The 19,119-nt window shown below is 45.1% G+C and overlaps 1 protein-coding gene across 1 annotated transcript in view; it reads right to left on the bottom strand.

The window, feature by feature from the left end:
• Positions 1 to 1,253: 1,253 nt before the first annotated feature.
• Positions 1,254 to 19,119, bottom strand: part of LOC150060818 (tRNA (32-2'-O)-methyltransferase regulator THADA-like) — a 241,115-nt gene continuing 223,249 nt past the window's right edge. Inside the window, exons 17-18 of the mRNA XM_090337046.1 lie at positions 2,658 to 2,827; positions 1,254 to 1,701 (exon numbers count right to left, since the gene is read on the bottom strand). Of these exons, the coding sequence (XP_090193172.1) occupies positions 1,336 to 1,701; positions 2,658 to 2,827 (536 nt within the window). The 3' untranslated portion in view covers positions 1,254 to 1,335. The remainder of the gene's footprint in view (positions 1,702 to 2,657; positions 2,828 to 19,119) is intronic.

The following is a 19,119-nucleotide window of genomic DNA, read 5'->3' as shown; positions in this document are numbered from 1 at the left end:
CACCTGCTGGATACATGAGGAAGAGGGCTGGGTTGAGCCTGGAAAGGCAGAATGCCTGCCTGTAAGGTTGCTGGACTAAATCACTGAAATGGATCACTGTGTTTATTGACATCTTAATGCACAATCTTGTTACTGCCACCAAGTATAGGACGGTAAAAGTGTAGGAATCAAATAAAATATTTGTCTTGGCTCTCCTTTCTCCATGTTCTTTGTAAAAGTCAATAGGATATGCTGGGTGGCAAAATAAGATTTCCTAGTTAACTAGCACATATTTTGGGGGAGATAGGAGATTCCCAGTGGCTATTCTAACAGTATGCATATCAGGACAACCTCAGAATTTATGCATGCAGACAACTCAACAAAATTATTTGCATGAGGTTGACCCTTATTTTCCCCAGGACCCAACATTTAGAACATATTTTTTTTCTTGTCTTATTTTTAGTGGGTGTCCTAGGTCTTGAACTCTGGGCCTGGGTGCTGTCCCTAAGCTTTGTTTGCTCAAGGTTAGCACTCTTACTACTTCAGCTGCAGCATCATTTCTGGCTTTTTCTGGTGGTTAATTGAAGATAAGAGTCTGGGGGCCCGGAGTCTGGCCTAGTGATAAGAGTGCTTGCCTAGCATGCACGAATACCCAGGTTCAATTCCTTGGTACCACAAACATAGAAAAAGAAAAGAAGGAAGTGGTGCTGAGACTCAAGTGGTAGAGTTCTAGCTTTAAGAGAGTCCAAGGACAGTGCTCAGGCACTGAGCTCAAGCCCAGGACTGGCAAAAAAAAAAAAAAAAAAAAGAGTCCGATGCATGTTTCTGCCCTGGCTAGCTTCGAACCATGTTCCTCAGATCTCAGCCTCCTGAGAAGCTAGGACTACAGGTATGAGCTACTTGTGCCCATCTTTAGAACCTATTTCTGTTTTGCTAAAATGGAGTAAAATTTACAAATCTGACCAGATGGCTCTTTTGCCAACTAGTCCAGCCCCAAGATACATTTCCCCAAAAGAGGGAGGGGTTGTGTATTTTAAAACCTAGTCTGTGCATGTAGTCAATTCATAGGAACTGTAGGGTGGCAATGGCTGGATATCAGTGGACCTGGGGATGAAAAAGGCTAACATAGGCCTGCAGGTCTCTCTGGGAGCAGAATAAATATTCAATGGTAGCTTCACTTCTTATAGTAGCTACAATAAACTAGGCTGCCTCAAATGAGTGAATGAAAGAAAAATCCCTCAGTATGAAGTGACAGAAGTCCAAACTCCCAGAAATGGGGAATGAAGGGGCAAGTTTTGACACGATGGACATATTTCTTGTGGAGTTGGTGGAAGACTTCCTTCAAGCTGCCTTTCTTCAGTGTCCCTGATTTTGTAGGAGAGTTCTGGGTTCTGAGGACAAGAGGGCTTCCTTTTCTTTTTCTTCCAGAAAATCCAGCAGCTTCAGGCCTGCTAATGTCCTTTCCTCCTGAATGCGTAGTCTTGTGTATTCCACCGTCTTCAAGAACTCAGCAGCTGGAGGAAGCTCTGTGAAGAGCTGGGAGAGGCACTGGCGCTGCTCTGACACCATCTTCTGCAGGTGACGGAGTCTCTCAGAGCTAGGGGGATGCCAGTAGGTCTTGCAGAAGGCATGAAAGAGGTATCTTTTGAGGTGTTTCACAAAGGTCAGGGTCTCAGCCCAAAAGTTGACTTCTGCTTTTTCAAACAGGTAGTCATCTTCTCCCTACATCAAGTAAAAATGCTCAGAGTCAGCCTTTCAGGGAATGCTGACAAACCCCAGGCACACCAAGCAAGGCCTGCCAGATGCAAGAGGGACATCTCCTCCCCCAACTTACAGAGGGCTCACTCCAACCTGTCAACACCCTTGCCTGTCCCACACACCACTGGCAGCCTTGAAGGTCACCTTCTGTTTTCACTCCTGTACTTTTTTTTTTTTTTAACCAGGGAGGAGTCCTCTCTCCCCCAGATTACTCCCTCCCCACGCCCCCAACTTAACATGACCTTTGATAAAGATGTGTCTGTAGCTGGGGGTCTAATGCTGACAAGGTGACCTTGGCCAAGGTCATGGGCCCTGGACCTTAAGGTGTATCCAGAAATCAAAGAGGAGGGAGAAAGACCAGGGACCAAAGAGTTACCAATATGAGATACTGGCCTTTGAGCATGAGACCAAGTTTGTATAATGCCACAGATTTCCAAGGCCATTTTATCACACACACTTATCCTTCCTCCACAGTTCCTGTAAACAGCTGCCTTTTGAACTCCTGGGCTGCTAGGGACACCAGCAGAGTTGGACACAGATGGCTGTGAATTTCCATTCTCAGAATGCTTTGATGCTTGCCTTGGTCCTCAGTTTCCCTACCTGTGAGGGCTCCCCCACCTGGAGGAGGTGAACAGCTCTCCTCAATGACCCTAATTCTTGGGAAATACTTCATTCTTGAACCTCACTACAGGGAACCCCATACTAACCATTTACCATAATTATATACAACATTCAAAGAGCTTTTCCCAAAGTTCCCTCCCCAGCTTGCCATCAGAACCCCACACCTGAGCCTGAGTATGTCCCAAGGGTCCCCAGAAGGCCTTCTCCTGATGGGTGCATGCTCTGTACCCAAGCACCTAGCAAACAGCTTCCAGAGGCCACTCAGGATGCCCTCCAGTTCCCACAGTCCCCAGGATCACCTGATGTGGACTTTCCACACAGCTGGCAAGGTCACTGTCTTCTCCCAGCAGCCACCCCAGCAGGATGGGCAGTCCACATGCCAATTGGTCCCACTGCTGGAGCAGGTCACACAGGACAGCCAGGGCCAGGGCCAGAGCGATAGAGGCATCCACCTGACAGAAGGCAAACTCTGAAAAGACAGAGAGGTAAGCACTGAGTGCACTGCTCTGCACCACATGGATAGCCAGCCCATAGTACTCTGGGAACATGAGAGGTCTTAAGTAAAGTCCCAAGTCCAGTTGGGTCAGATGCCGGTAGGAAAGGTTATTGGGAGCTAGGAATTTCCTTGTATATCTTGCTGTCTCCACTGCTAAAATGAGTCCTACCTAGGCCTAAGCACCCCTATCCCCTTAGCCCAAGTTGGAGCAGCGCCACCTGCAGGACTAGGCCTTTCTCTCTCACCCTTCTGGTATATAACTAGAAGGATCAGGAAGGCTGTCACCCAGGTTCTCCTTGGAAGTCAAAATTCATTGGTTTTCCCCCTTCCCGTAAAGGTAGGTAAGCTCTATCATCTCAGGGCAGGGAACAGCATACATCTCAATGGGAAGAGAATGGGTAGACCACACACCTTAAGGTCTCTGATATACCTGCTCAGCTTAGCTAAAGGCAGCTATAGGAAAGGTGGTGTGGCTGTGTTCCAATAAAACTTCACTTATAGATACTGAAATTTGAATTTCATGTGTTGCATATGATTCTTTTCCCTCAATCATTTAAGAACACAGAAGCCATCTGTAAGTCACAGGCTAGTTAAAAGTAGGTGGTGGGTGGGATTTTGTTTCTTCTCTGCATGCTAGGTGAGTGTTTTTCCACTGAGCTACAACTCCAGCCTAGGACTTTACTCTGTCTTGGATGGTTTATTTTTCAGACTCTTGAATTCTTGGCTGTATGAGACAGAGGCACTGAGAGAGCAGAAAGCGGTATAGAAAGGGCAAGTAGGGTGCCATGGAGGAGCCACGGCTTACTTTACCATTCTTAGATAATACTAAATACAGGGTTATAGGAAAGCTCAGGATGTTGACACTTCTGCCAACAACTAATCAGCCCTTCCCAGCTCCCCAGCAGTCAGCCTGAAACTCACTAAAATCCCCCTTCAGGCAGCAGGCCTTTGGGAATCCCTCTGGCACCAGCACCTGCCTTTTAATGATATGCTTCTGTGAAACTCTCAGCTCTTTCCAATCTACAGCTCCAGCGTCTGTCCCTGAGTATTTGGCCCCAATCTTACTTGCTTAGCACACTAGGAGAAGGCTCAGAGTCTGGATGAGGAGACTGAGTTCCCCAGGGTATTGAACTAGTATCATATAAAGGCTCCATTCAGGTCCTATGAGATGTCAGGCCCTAATCAAATGCTTTGTCCCCAGTTCTTCCAAGATTTATGGTATGTGAGTGTGTGTGTGTAAAAAGTGAGTCTGTGCTGCATCAAACTCAAAGCCTTGTTCATGCTAGGCAAAGGCTCTATTGCTGACCTCCATCAAAATCTATGGACTGGGCATCAACATCCCCCGTCACTGATGAGGAGCCATAGATAGGCCAACCCACTTGTATAGTCATAGTGGCTGTAAGAGCTTAGGCCATATCTCACCATCCTCAGAGCCAACTTGTTCATGAGTGTTCCCTCAGTGCAGGGAATCAAGGTTTAAACTGGGAAACAGAAAAGGAGAGGAGGAAGGCCAAGGGGAGGAGAGGCTGTAGATGGAAGCCATGTATTTGTCAGCTCTTTACTAGAAAAAAAGTCTCTGTCTTACCTCTACCTTACTAATGTGTAAGCTCTCAGCTGATCTGAGCATTGCATGACCAGCTGTACAATTAAGTGGCCTCTTCCAAACCCCCAAGGAACTACAAATAGGTTTCAATACAGACAAGATGTTCTGACATATATGTTTGAAGTCCTGAACACTATAATTTTGTTCACTTTATCTCACTTGATTTAACTAATTCTCTCCTTCTCCCCATTGTTTTTGTCCATGTTTTTTTTGTTTGTTTGGTTTCTTTTGGTTTGTTTGTTTTAGGGCACAGGTGTCTCCACATGGCCCAGGCTGGTCTGTCTAGAATTCTTCCTCTTGCCTATGTCTTCTGATTGTGAGGATGGCAGTTAGGTTCCATCACATCCAGGTCACTGATAATCAACAATTAATGTTGTTATTGCAAATATAACAGTCCTACTCCTATTGACTGTTCAGTTGCTCCTGTTGCCCTGAAAGGGAGCCACACCCTCTTAACAGTAGGGGCATGGCTTCACGTTTGCAGAGTTGGTGGTGGTGGTGCTGTGCTTCCAGCAGGGCAGAAGCTAAGAAACCCAACCAGCAGTCCACAGAGGTAAGGGAGGCACACTTGACTTTAACATTTTTAGTCACTCCAATAATAATAATAATAATAATAATAATAATAATAATAATAATAAAAGGAAGAAGAAAAGAGAGGAGGAGGAGGGAAGAAGGAAAAAAGGAGGGAGGGAGGGAGGGAGGGAGGGAGGGAGGGAGGGAGGGAGGGAAGGAAGGAGGGAAGGAAGGAAGGAAGGAAGGAAGGAAGGAAGGAAGGAAGGAAGGATCCTCCAGGCTTTGGGGAGGGGGAGGAATATGTGTAGAAAAGGCCACAGATGAAAGTCCTTCTTATTGAAGAAGGAATCTCAGGTTGATCTTGAGACCTTCCAGAAAATTCTACCCTCTTTTTTTTTTTTTTGCTTGGTGGGGGAGTGAAAAGAACAGGAGTCACCCCCCCCCCCAGCTTCTGAAAAAGAAAAAAACTCACATACTATCTAAATAAGTGCCTGCAACTCAGGTGGCATTCTTGGGTGCATAAAGATCTCTCAGGAGTGACTAAGATGCTACAGGAAAGGCCAGGCTGCCCCACAGGCACCACCTGAAAGGACACTCTTTGTACACTATTTGCCATGAGCCGTGCTAAGCAAGGGGTGAGGAGCTAGGCTGGAGAAGCGCGGCTGTGATGTGGCTGCAAGTGAGTCCAGAGGGAGTCCCAATCAACCCAACCCTGCAGGCTTAGGAATCAAGTGGGGAGGGGTGGGCAGAAGCAGGATGGAGGATTAGCTGGATTTACAGCTTAAGAGCCAGGTGAGGCCCACAAGTTCCCTCCTTTACTACCTGGCCCCAGCCTAAGCTCAGCTCCTGTGCCTCAGGAGGGGACAGACCCAGGAGGAGGGAAGTTTGTACCTAACACACAGGCTGGCCATTCCATCAAGGAAATGAAAGCAAGTGACAAAGCAACACATGTGGTTAGGCAAATGTTATGTATCCAGAATAGCCAAAACAATCTTGAAAAACAAAACCAAAATAGGAGGACTCACTTCAAAACTGACCCCAAGGTCATGGGAATCAGAGTTTTTCACAGTGCTAGGGATAAACTTGGGGCCTCACACAGTCTAAGCACACACACGGTGCGACATGCCAGCCTGACAGTATGGTGACCCAGAAACAAACTTTGCTATTTAGGGTAAACTGATTTTTAATAAGGGGTTCAAAACAAAGTAATTTGGGGGAAGGGACAGTCTGTTCAACCACTGATGCTGAGATAACCAGATTCACACATGCAAAGGAATAAACAAACCTAAAATACAGTAAACAGCTGGGTGCTGGTGGCTAATGCCTGTAATCCTAGCTACTCGGGAAGTTGAGATCTGAGGATTGGGGTTCAAAACTAGTCCTGGGGAGGAAAGTCTATGAGAATCTTACCTCCAATAAATGACTCAAAAAACAAAACAAAACACCCCGCCCCAAAAGCAGAGCTATGGCTCAAAGGTAAAACACTAGCCATGCGCAAAAAAGTTCAAGGACAGAGTTCAGGCCCTGAGTTCAAGCCCAGGACTTGCACATACACACATACACACAAAGAAATGTAGCAAACAACTACATATAACAACTAAAACTTCAATTTAGAGAGGAAAACGAGTAAACTTGTATGTAGCCTACATTAGGCAATAATTTCATAGATGTGACCTCAAAAGTTCAGACAAGTTAGACTTTATCAAAACTGGAAGCAGGGCTGGGAGTTTGGCTTAGTGGTAGAGTGCTTGCCTAGCATGTGGAAAAACCAGGGTTCAATTCCTCAGTACCACATACACAGAAAAAAGCCAGAAGTGGTACTGTGGCTCAACTGGTAGAGCTTTAGCCTTGAGAAAGCACAAGGATGGTGCTCAGGCCCTGAGTTCAAGCCCTGGGACTGGCAAAAACAAAACCAAAAAACAACAACAACAAAAACAACAACAGAAAACAGAAACAAATTTGGTATTTCAAAAAGTACTTTCAAGAAAATACTGTCTGGCATACAAAAGGCTCTAGATTTGATCTCTAGTACAACAAAAAAGAAGAGGAAAATGAGGAAGATGGTGAAGGAAGAGGAGCAGGAATGGACAACTCAGGACAGGAGAAAATGTTTGTAAACCCTGTAGGTGGCAAGAGATGTATCTGGAATATATGAAAAAAAATGGTTAAAACAGTAGTTAAAAAAAGTCAAAGAATCTGACTAAATAGTTTTCCAGAGAAGATATATAAATTACCAATTCACACAGGACAAAATCATCAGAAAATACAACTCAAACCACAGAGATGCCTTTTCATACCAGTAAAGATGACTATAACAAAAAAGACAAGCCAGGTGCCAGTGGCGCACGCTGGTATGTCTAGCTTCTCAGGAGGCTAGGATCTGAGGGTCATGGTTTGAAGCCAGACAGGAAAGAAAGTCCATGAGATTCTTATCCAAAAAAATCCCCATTTTGGCTGGGAGTTTGGCCTAGTGGTAGAGTGTTTGCCTAGCATGCATGAAGACCCAAGTTCGATTCCTCAGTACCACATCCATAGAAAAAGCTGGAAGTGGTGCTGTGGCTCAAATAATAGAGCTCTAACCTTGAGAAAGTCCAAGGACAGTGTTTAGGCCCTCAGTTCAAGCCCTAAGACTGGCAGAAAAAAAAAGTCTCCATCAATGGATATATGACTCAAATGGTAGAGTGCTAGCCTTTGAGCAAAAAAGCTCAGGGATGGCACCGAAGCCCCTGAGTTCAAGCCCCAGGAGACACAGACACAGACACAGACACAGACACACACACACACACACACACACACACACACACACACACACACACACAATGTTTTAGCAAAGGTGTACTGAAACAAACCCTCACAGTTTGTTGGTAGGAATGTTGAATGGTGCAGCTACTTTGAAAAGTCTTGCAGTTTCAACAAAGACTAAACGGTATTAACCAACAAGTTTCCTTGATATATTTAAAAAAATTAAAAACATTACATCCATATAAACACTTATACATGAACCTTCATAACAGCCTTGTTCATAATAGGCAAAAAGTAGAATCAAGCTGAATCCCCTAATGACTGGATAAATTTTGGTATGTCTATATGTAGTCATAAAAAGGAATGAAGCAGCTGCTGGTCTGGGGGACGGTATGACCGTCAGCATCAGGTACGCAGGGGAGCAGTCCAGGCGGAGGAATTACAGTAGTTGGGCAGGGAAGAGGCCAGCGCTTCTGTATGTGGTAGGTCTACACCTGGGGACTGACTATATTGGACATACATGGAATCAACATTTAGAATTGGCTAATGTGGTGCTTCCATCCTATGTGTGGAGAACTCCTCCTGTAGAGGAGGGAAGCAAATGAGGCATTAGGGCTGCTATGGTATGAACTTCCTCTTGCTACTGGGCCAGTTCTGTCAGAGCTTTCCTGCAAGGCAGATGCCTCACTGTCAGGGAATGCTCCTTGCTGAGACTCCTGTAATGCTTCTTTCCTTGTGCCTTGAAGAGGCCTACCTCTAGGCCAGTTCCTGTCTGTGTTTCCCCCTACTGAGGGAAGGGATTGTTTTCCAGTGTACTGATTAAAATGAAAACGTCAACATGGACTTCTCCCCGACTGCCTACCAGCATGAAAATGCATGCTGTCCACAGTATGAAATGCCCAGGTATAAAAATAATTTCAGTCTGATTCTAAAGAATCAGGTAAGGACATCATTGGTCAAGTTTCCTTCCTAAGTACTCAGGCCAGCATAGTGACTGCTGAGTGATGATCTGAGTTCTCCCTCCCTCGAGCCCTGGAGAGCTCCATTTTAGGCCCAGGTAGAAAATCTCTTGGATCTAGGAGCTAGCCAATGTGTTGGGTATCCCTACCAAGCAACAACTCTGCATCCATCCACTCATTCATTTACCTATCAATCCAAGTCTTTCTCTTCCCACAAGTGCTGGCTGATCCTGTTATGTGACACACTGTAAGAAACATGAGGAAAGCCCTGTTCCTTTTTTTCAGAGTGAATAGTTTCGTTAGAGGCAAGCTTACATACATAAAGTGTGAGGAAACAGTTCAAGATGGTACATGACATGGACTAATTATACTATAAGTGGTGGAAATGAAAAGACATAAATGGAAAAACCAGATGGGAAGCAAAAGTGGGGGGGTAAACTTCATGGAGGTAAAGCCTGTGTAGGTGAGGCATAAGAGACTGGATAGCTGGGGACCAAAGTGAGGGGCCCTGAGGCTGACTAGCAAGGAGACTGGACCTGTCTATCATGAGGAGCAATTGTGAGAGGAACTGGTAGGGAGGCTAGACAACAAAGGAGCCAAGAGGTCCAAGGAGGCGAAGGCATGGTATAATTGAATCTATTACTGTGCATTTTCAGTGCAAAGTATTTTCTGGTTCAGAGGCTGTTTTCCACCTCAGCAAGGTAAGAGCATGCATTTAAGAAGCAAGTATGGGACAAAAGCTTGGTTCAACTGCTGACTCTACCACTCAGCTCTTCCCAGGTAGGAGCTTTCCCGGCTCCTGCTTTCCCTTGCATACTCCATCCTGAAGTCCGGCCTCCCTGTTGGCCAAGGCATCATTTCAAATCTGATCAAGAGGTTCCAGAGGACCCCGATGGAGACAAATGGCTCAGAAGAAGGGCTTTGTCCTAATAATGGAGGGGTTAGTTCTGGCTTCCAAGACTCCAACGGTAAGTCAAGGTAGGGAATGGTGGGCGTTTGTGGTATTAGGTTTTGTTCCTTATCTAAATATTTAAAGCATTTCATCAAAGAACCAAGTGTACTGATTGGAGCTCTCAAGGGCAACCCCAGTCCCAGGATGCACTGGGCTAAGTGCCAGGGGCATGTGTTGCATTAAAAACTACTGTACTTATTGTTCCAGGTCAGTGTCCCTGACATGAGACATCCCTTTTCTCTCTCCCTAATCTGGCCTGGGTCAGACCCCCAAGGGGATCACTCTTCTTCCTTCTTTTTGTTTTTTCATTTTTGGGACCCGCTGTATAAAAGGACTACCTGAAGGCAGAGCCCAACCAAACAGACTCAACTAAGGACCCAAGGTACCCAGCAGAGGCATCTGGACAGGGGTACAGTAGGATTGTTTGGTCTTCCCACAAGTCTGGTATAGCGTGCGTGGTTATTTCAAAATTATGGAAAAAAACCCTCTATATTTATAGTATCTTTGTGTGAGTGTGTACCAGTACTGGGGCTTAAACTCAGGGTTTGGACATTGTCCCTTAGCTTTTTTGCTCAAGGCCAGTGTTTTACCACTTGAGCCACAGTTCCAGTTCTGGCTGTCTGGAGGTTAACTGGAGATAAGAATCTTGCAGACTTTCTTTCTTGGGCTGACTCTGAACCAAGATCTTCAGATCTTAGTCACATGAGTAGCTAAGACTACAGATATGATTCACACTGTAGTACTCGGCTATAGCATCTTTTGAAATTTTACTCAGCTGCCTGACAGGCTGGGTTTCCATTTGGGACAGATTCAGAAAGGCTCATCTCTTCAATTCTCTTTTCTTCTTTCTTTCTTTCTTTTTTTTTTTTTTTTTTTTTTTGCCAGTCCTGGGGCTTGAACTCAGGACCTGGGCACTGTCCTTGGATACTTTTTGCTCAAAGCTAGCACTCTGCCACCTGAGCCACAGTGCCATTTCTGGCTTTTTCTGTGTATGTGGTTCAGGGAATTGAACCCAGGACATGGTGCATGCTAGGTGAGCACTCTGCCACTAGGCAATGCTCCTGGCCCCTTCATCTTCCTTTTCTAGGAAAGTATCCCCATAGTTCACCCTTCTTTCCCCACTAGTCTCTGAGCTGAAAAGGGTACAGCTTAAAAGCAGCAATTTTTGTTGAGCAACTAGCTACAAGTCCTTTCTTCCAAATGCTGGGACCATGTTTCCAGGTCTGAAGGGAGGAGATCAAATATCATCAAAGTTTTTTTTGTTGTTATTTTTTGTTTTTGCCAGTCCTGGGGCTTTGAACTCAGGGCCTAGGCACTATCCTTGAGCTTTCCTCAAGGCTAGAGCTCTACCACTTGAGCCACAGAACCACTTTCAGCTTCTTTTCTATGTATATGGTACCGAGGAATCGAACCTGGGTCTTTGTGCATGCTAGGCAAGCACTCTACCACTAGGCCAAACTCCCAGCCCCCATTCAAAGTTTTATAAGTACTTGAAAGAGAATTTCCAAATATTAACAGCATACCATTTCTTCCCTCTCTAGCTACTTTCAAATGGAACACATGGGCTAGATTCCCAGAGGGCCTGCAGCCCTAGCTTCTAAACAGTGTCAACCCACAGCAGTGGCTGTGTGCTGTAACATCCATGGCTGCCTGGTACAAGTGTGTTTTCTGGTGGGCCTACTATGAAACAAGACATGCTCTAGCAAAGTCTTTGTTTTCATTTAAAATAAATTTGAAAAAAAAGTCCATTTTTCAAGTTAAAGTAACTGTAATTTAAAAAATGTAGGCCCACCTAGGTAAATACATTTTTTTCCATAACTGATTTTAAAAATGGACAGAGCCAATATGAATGAAAACAAATATGCACTTCATAAGACTTAAATGTGTAGGGCCATATTTCACCAAAAAGGGATTCATAAATTCAATTATGCCTGCTTAGTAGTACACTTGGCTAAAAGCCTACACAAATACTTGCATTTTTTCATGTCTACCCACGCTAATGAGCAAAGAATGGACTCAAGCAAACATCACCCTAAAATGACAATGGCTGTGAACAGCCCCAATTCTCTGGGGGCCTTCATGACTGAGAAGCAGGAAGGGCAGCCCCACAGCCTCCAAACCCTCAGGGGACTTACTTTGGACATGGTTTTGGGTGTCATCCACTTCCTGAGTAGGGCAGGGAAGGCTGGACTATGTGGGCCAACATCTGTGATGTTCTAGTACAGTATAACCCAGGCCTGCCATGGGGCCTGAGCACATAGAAGAACAAGACCATGCCAGACCATTCTGACCAGCACTAGGCCTCCATGTCTGGACTGAGTCAGAATCTTCCTGTGCAATGTAGAATCCTCTGTAGGACCCACCACCTTCTCTCCCATTTGGCCTTGGTGGCTCCATTCTGCTGAGCTTCCTGAAGGGTTCCATACCTGCAGCTCTGGAGGAAGCAAGTGTCTTGTACTTTCCTCTCTGCCCAGGCCACAAAGCAGCCTTCCTGGGAGTGGTAATGAACCCCTTCCCCATGAGCCAATGAAGGAAGCTTAGGGCTATAGACGAGAAGCTTTCCTTTGATTTTCTTTTCTTTCTTTCTTTCTTTTTTTTTTTTTTTTTTGCCAGTCCTGGAGCCTGTGCACTGTCTGTTAGTCATTCTCAAGGCAAGAACTCTACCACTTGAGCCACAGCACCACTTCGTGCATGCTAGGCAAGCATTCTACCACTAGACCAAACTCCCGGCCCTGCCAGGGTGATTTGATGTTCTCTTTCTATCATCCTTTTCTTCCTCAGCCCAGGCAGAGAGTTCAGTGGCTCAGACATAGTTTACTTAACTGATGAGAAATCTTCAAATGTCTCTTTTCTGTCACTAAAGTTTCCCTTCACTTATTTTGCAATGGGAACTACTTTCTCTTATAAAAAATGTCTCTACTGTGTGGGTTCATAAGACAGCTTTAGATCGTAGGAATTCCTTGTTAAGCTTCTCTGGCTTTTGGAGTTACCTACCTGGTGCCTAAATTCTATCTACCTTCAACCCTTGAACTTATTCAGAGTTCAAGGCAAGAGAGGAAGAAACCAAAGGACTGCTTCACTCCAGCAGAGCTGTCATAAGCACAAGATGTATGTCAGCAGCCCAGGCTAGGCCAAGGATACACAGCACAGGGGCTGCGAGGCTCCCCCAACACACTGGTGGTAGTAGTGGTTTTGAAGCATAACTGAAGACCAGAAAAAATAAGGAAGAGAAAATTTCTCTCCTGAGGACTTTATCATTTCCCAGCCTTACATACAGAATCCAGAAAGTTGCTGTAGGTACTTCACTCAACCTACCCCAGCTCCAAATAGAATAAGCAGAGTACAAAAATAAAGGTACAGCCACGTGTCACTTAACAATATGCATATCTACTGACACCACTTTTTAGGTGGTTTCGCTGTTGTATAATTACAGAAATGAAGATGGCAGTGACATCACTAGCTGGAATGATTTACGTGACCACTGTGGTATCTGTGGTCCATCACTGACTGAAACTTAGTTATGTGTTTTAAACTCACAAAATGATCTTAAGATTTATAAACAGTCTTCATAATATTAAGTATCCGTGATATCATGCTGTGATTTTCCCCTCCCTGGGTACTGGGGAATCTAGAACTCTATGTATGCTAAGGAAAGTACTCTACCACCTGTACACTTCCAGCCTCAGGAATTTTCTGACTGGAAACTGGGGCTGTTTCCAGGCTTCTGAAGGACCATCCTATTTGTTCCCTGCGATTCATATTTCTCAGGAGCTGACCTGGAGTTACTGTCTACCTTTCACAGACCTGGAAACCCACCCGATGACATGGCTGTAGCAGCTGGAAGTTGGGGGCTGAGATCGGAGCAGTTAGGGTGAGGGAAGAGAAGGGTGAGCCCTACAAAAATCTCTCAAGGACAAGCCACAAGGCCCAGTGCTTGTGGCTCATGCTTGTAATCCTACAGATCGGAGGATCTCTGTTCAAAACTAGCCTGGATCAAAACCAGCCCAGGAAGGAAAAGTCTGTGAGATTCTTAATATCCAATTAACCACTAAAAAACCAGAATGGAGCTGTGGCTCAAGTAGCAGAGTGCAAATCTTGAGCAAAAAAGCTAAGTCCTGAGCAATGCCCAAGCCCCGAGTTTAAGCCTTAGTACCAGCACAACATAGGAAAGCAACAACAAACCCAGAAGATAGAGGAGAGTAAAGCACTGGGTTTTCGGTCAGCTGAACTGGAGGAAAAATGTTGGTGGATGGAGCTAAAGTTAGCAGCTATGAAGAGCAGGCACCTGTGTAGCATAAAAGCTCTCTTCCTCAGGGCTGCACTAGGAGAGGGGACAGTGGGCCTAGAGAAGAAAAAAAGTCAAAGCACAATTTTGACTTTACCATGAAAGCTACTGGTAAAACTAATCTGCAGGAAGCTGAACTGATAATGGCAATAATACTTTGTAAACTTCAAGTAGCCAAATTCGTTATTTGGCTATTGCACTGAAAATAGTGAATGATAGCAACACCTAGAATATCTGAGACTTGGAAATGAACACAAAACCAAAGCCAATGCAGTCTGCAATGGGACAGTAAAACTTTTATGGACTTAAACAATTCTGATCACATATAAAACTTTCTCTTTATTAAATATTTAGATAGAAGGGTTGCTACTTCAGAAAATAAGGGAGAACATGACAAAAGGTTCAACTGATTTCGGCAGAACTGGCCTGCTCCACTGGGACTGTGGCTCCCACTGAAAGTAATTTCTGGAAAGCACTTGAAAAGTACTGAGATTAAAGATGTCCTCTGGATCAACAGTGAAGTCAAGCACTGTGACTCCATCTTAAAACATGAAGAGAAGGAAGCCAGTGTGTCTGTCCTCACACCCACAGAGGGCTGGGCCTGCACACTGCCTCCTGTCCCTAGCCCTACACTTGGGGCTATAAGGCTCCAGGACTCAGGACTATAGAACTTCTGGCAGAGTCCTCACCATTTTCCCTTTGGCATCTACAGTGGCCTTATTACCAGCCTATTCTGGCCTTGTTTTCTTCCACACAGGCCATCCCCCCTCTTCTGTGGGGAGGGTGGGTGTGATGTGCTGCTGGTTAAAAGACCTCTAGGAAGCCCCAAATCTCCTTAGCATGAAAGGTTCATTCTGTCTTGTTCCAGGCCCCTTCTCATCAAAGAAGTAAGTTTACAGCTCTCTGTTATTATTTTCACATCACTAGCAGACTAAAGTACCAGCTATGGGTATGTGGGGCTCACTTCTTCCTCCATTCTGGCCCTTTAAGCCCCTGTCTGGTGAAGCTATTCCCCATGCCTTTTCTAGGGCCCTGGACCTCCTCAGTTTCTCACTTTTCCCCACCACCATCCAGACTGTTTTTCTTCGGATTATCAACATCTCTTTCATGATCTTACTAATTTCCAGAGTGACTCCCACACCTCAGTCTTACTCTTTCAGTTTCTTTCTGGATTTAGCAGGATGAGAACAATGTGTTAACTCTCAGTTAGGGGTTGGGGGGCAGGGAGGCAGGGATAGAGTGATAGTACAAGCCTACTGTTCCTTTTCAGACCCAACCTAAGGGGTCTACTTATTCAGAAAGGCCCTTTAGTTCACTCTCGGTCATTCACTTATCTGTTGATGAGCTGAGACACAAAATATGGTATATCTATATAATGGAATACTACTCAGCCATAAAAGATGTAATCCCAGCTCCTTAGAAAGTAGAGATAGGAAGATTAAGGTCTGAGGCTAGTCTAGGAAAAATGAGAACTGATTGCAAAAATAAGCCAGTATAGGGGCTGGCAGTTTGGCCTAGCGGTAGAGTGCTTGCCTAGTGTGCACAAAGACCTGGGTTCAATTCCTCAGTATCACACACACACAGAAAAAGTGGTGCTGTGGCTCAAGTGGTAGAGTGCTGGCCTTGAGAAAGCACAGGACTGGCAATAAATAAATAAATAAATAAAAAATAAAATCACTGCTTAATGGATACAGAGCCTTTTTGGAAGAGGTGAAGAGTTTCTGGATAGCGGTGATGATGGTACTATATTGTGAAAAGGGTAAGGGCTGAGGGCATGGCTCTGTAGATGAACACGTGCCCCAAAATGCACAAAACCCTGGTTCAATCCCTACCACACACAAAAAGAACAGCAACAAAACCATGCTCTGGGGCCAGCCCTCCTCCCTGTTTGCCAGGGCCTGGGCTCACACCAGCACAAGGGCTAAAGTGGCTTTATGCAGCAGGGTGGTCTTCACTGGGACCATAGGAACTGCTGCTTCCTTGTACCACATTACGGTCAGCAATAAAGCAGGCACATTTGCAATCACTTGTGTGCTAAGACTCAGATGTCCATGTACCCCAGGAAACAGTTGTATGGAGACTATAGAGATAGGATTGCAAAGTTGCAAAAAGGAAGCTCTTTCCCCAGACTACACAGACCCACTCTTACACAGGCCCACTCGTCTGGTTTCCATTTCACTGCCTGAGTCTGTTTTATACTAGTGCTTTTTCAGGAAAGCTTTTAAGGGAGATGACTCCCTGACATCATGTGAAAAAAATGTTAACTACAATTACATTACAGAGCAGTGCTCGTGGAAGAGCAGGCAGCCCCTAAGCTGGCTGGTGTCCTGTTTCCTCTCCTTGAAAGCCATTTGATGCTCTGGGCTCTCTAAAAAAGCAGTCTGATCCCAGCTCTCCAGGTCCCTCTGTCAGGTGCCGAGTAGCACTGATCTGGGAAATACTGCAGAACAGAGGCAGAACTGCTCCTCTGAGAGGGTGACGGGTGAGGCCTTTGTGCAGCTGCAGCTGGCTGGGACTGCTCAGTAAGTCTGAAGTCCTGAGGGGCCTGGTCGGTCCCATCTTACACTCCAGGTGAGGGAATAGCTTCCTCAGGAACCTACTCAGACTCTCCCCTAACCTCTGGTCTTTTTTTTTTTTTTTGTCCCCAGGCTCTTAACAACTGTCCCAAGGGGGTTGGAGGTGTGGTTAAGTAATGGAAGGTTTGCTCAGTGCATGTGAGGCCCTGGGTTCAGTGGGGCTGAGAAGGGAAGCTATTATGAGAAATATTTCCTTTTTTCATCAAAATCTGTCCTGTTATGAGCACATTCTTCCTATTTTTCATCTTTCCACACTAACAACTCCTCTTGACAGGAGCCTCCATGTTCCCAACTTCTCATGCTTCTTCTTTTCCTTGGTCTCTGACTTCGATAAACCAGCACACACTCCTCCAGCTGTATCCAGACATCCTCTCCTCTCTGAGCTGTCTTCCTTTGAAGTCTATCCTAAGCACCTCCCATTCTTATTAACCTGAGCCACAGATCTGGCCTTTCTCCCTGTCATCCCACCCTATCAGTGATTTAAACACCCATAAAGATGTCCCTGCATTCAGTTTCAACATCATTCAACCTCCTTGGCTCCAATACCTCCATTTCCAATCTTACTAACTCTCAATAACTACCATGGCATCTGAGAACTTGTCATTTCTTGGAACTGTTTCAACTCAAGATCTCAGACGCTAAATTTTGCCATCACTTTGAAGTAAACATTCTCAGCACCACTGCTCATGTCTGCTGAACATTTGGGTGCAAAGCCCTATCTTAAGGGCTTCACCTGTATTACTTCTAAGGACCTTTTAGGAGCCTCATTTCATAAACAAAATACTACAGAGAAGAAAGAAGCAGGTGCCACAGGTAGGCTCCGTGGTTTGGGCTACTGCTGGCTATACTCTACAGCTCTCACACCATTTGGCTTTGCTAGTGTCCCTAACACTTCTTCTTCTTCTACTTCTTCCACTGAACCATCCCACACTCTAATACCAAACATTCCTAGGCCATCCCCTTTCCACTTGCCTCTCTGTAGAGGCATATCCAGGGTGCTCCTGATCTGGGATACTCTCCTGCTCTATTACTACCTCTCCCCATCCCAGTCTACTGCTCTGCTTTGTGTCACCAATTTCACTGAACAGAGGCAGTATGCTGATCAGGTTGTCCACCAGTTCACATTATTAGGTATTTTCTGGAAGATCGACTGATCCCTGAAAATCCTTCTTGGTGACTCCTCACTGAACCTTAGTAACAACTGTTCCAACCAGTTCTTTGTCCCAATACTCTTTTCCCTGATCACTCATTCCTACAGGTCATCTTATCTTCTTCAAAGAATGTCCAAGACAAGCTCAAACTTCTCCCTGACTGCCATGTTTCTTCAAGGCTGTGGAAGCTCCAGGATGTGCGGTTTTAGAGCAGGGGAGAAATGGAAATACCCATGGGAGAGGAAGCCACTGGAGGGGGAGGAAGAAAGCCTGAAGAACAGGGAGAAAAGGGACTCGTAGCTGGACAAAGGCCATGGAAGAGGCCTAAGGCACTGCATAAAGTACATGTGGAGAAAAGGAGCACCTTTTCTGTGTCATGGAGAGAATAAAAAGACAGGTGATGTGACAATAGTCCATACTTTGTCCACTTCCTACTTTTAAATTCCTAGAACTTGACTTCTAACCTGCTGATACAGAGCCTTCTTTCTAAACTCTCACACTGACCTTTTACCAATCCCTGTCCTCTGAGACCCAGCCTTGCAAAAGACTTGGCACAGCTGACCAATGCTGTCCTCTGGATAGTGTTTCCTTACAGGGTTTAAGACAAGAACCTCTTGGTTTTGTTGATGGGTCTTTGCTACTTCTTTTGCTAGCTCTTGTTCCAAACTATCCAATGATGTCCCAAAAATACTCCACAGCTTTCTCTCCTGTCCCCTAATCTACCACTTATTTTGTTTTCCTCCATTTAACCTCCATTTATCAATCCCTTACCAAGTAAGTACCAAGCACATGGCAGGAATTAAACTGCAGTTTAATTAAAATATTAATACATAGCTCTGATCATGTTACTTATTGGTTCAAAAATCTATGGAGGTTCTCTAATGCAAATGACCTCCAGATTCTCAGGCCTGGTCCTACAGATTTTAGTGGACATCTGCTTCCACTTACCTCCTTTGGATAGCTGTCCCTCAATTTCCCCCTGGTAAGGTATTATCTCCCCTGTATGTTTTCTTGATTTCCCTTCACTCTGGGCAAGGGGTACCTGCCATGGGTATAAGCTAATGAAGACATTTGCCTATAAGATTAAATCAAGAGATGGTCCTAGAACCCAACTCAGTTAAGAGTTGGGACTTTCCTGACACAGGACTTCAATAAATAGAGATGTATAGGCTAGAGCTACTGTAGCTATTCTGAACCCTAAGGAAAGTTCAAGCTCTTCTGAAAATAATCCATGTTGGAGCAGAGACAAGAAATAGCAAGAAATTGGGTCCTTGTGTCACTGTCTGATACTTGAATTATACCATATCACAAGTTGGTGCTAGGGCTGGGAGTATGGCCTGGTACAGTGCTTGCCTAGCTTGTATGAAGCCCTTGGGCTTGATTCCTCAATAGCACATACACAGAAAAAGCCAGAAGTGGTACTGAGGCTTAAGTTCTAGAGTGCTAGCCTTGAACAAAAAAAGCTCAAGGACAATGCCTAGGCC

This window comes from Megascapheus bottae, chromosome 7 (genome assembly GCF_031878675.1).
Source record: "Megascapheus bottae isolate mThoBot1 chromosome 7, mThoBot2.hap1, whole genome shotgun sequence".
Taxonomy (NCBI): domain Eukaryota; kingdom Metazoa; phylum Chordata; class Mammalia; order Rodentia; family Geomyidae; genus Megascapheus; species Megascapheus bottae.
The sequence above is the reverse complement of the archived record's forward strand: the minus strand, read 5'-3'. Positions and strand labels throughout refer to the sequence as shown.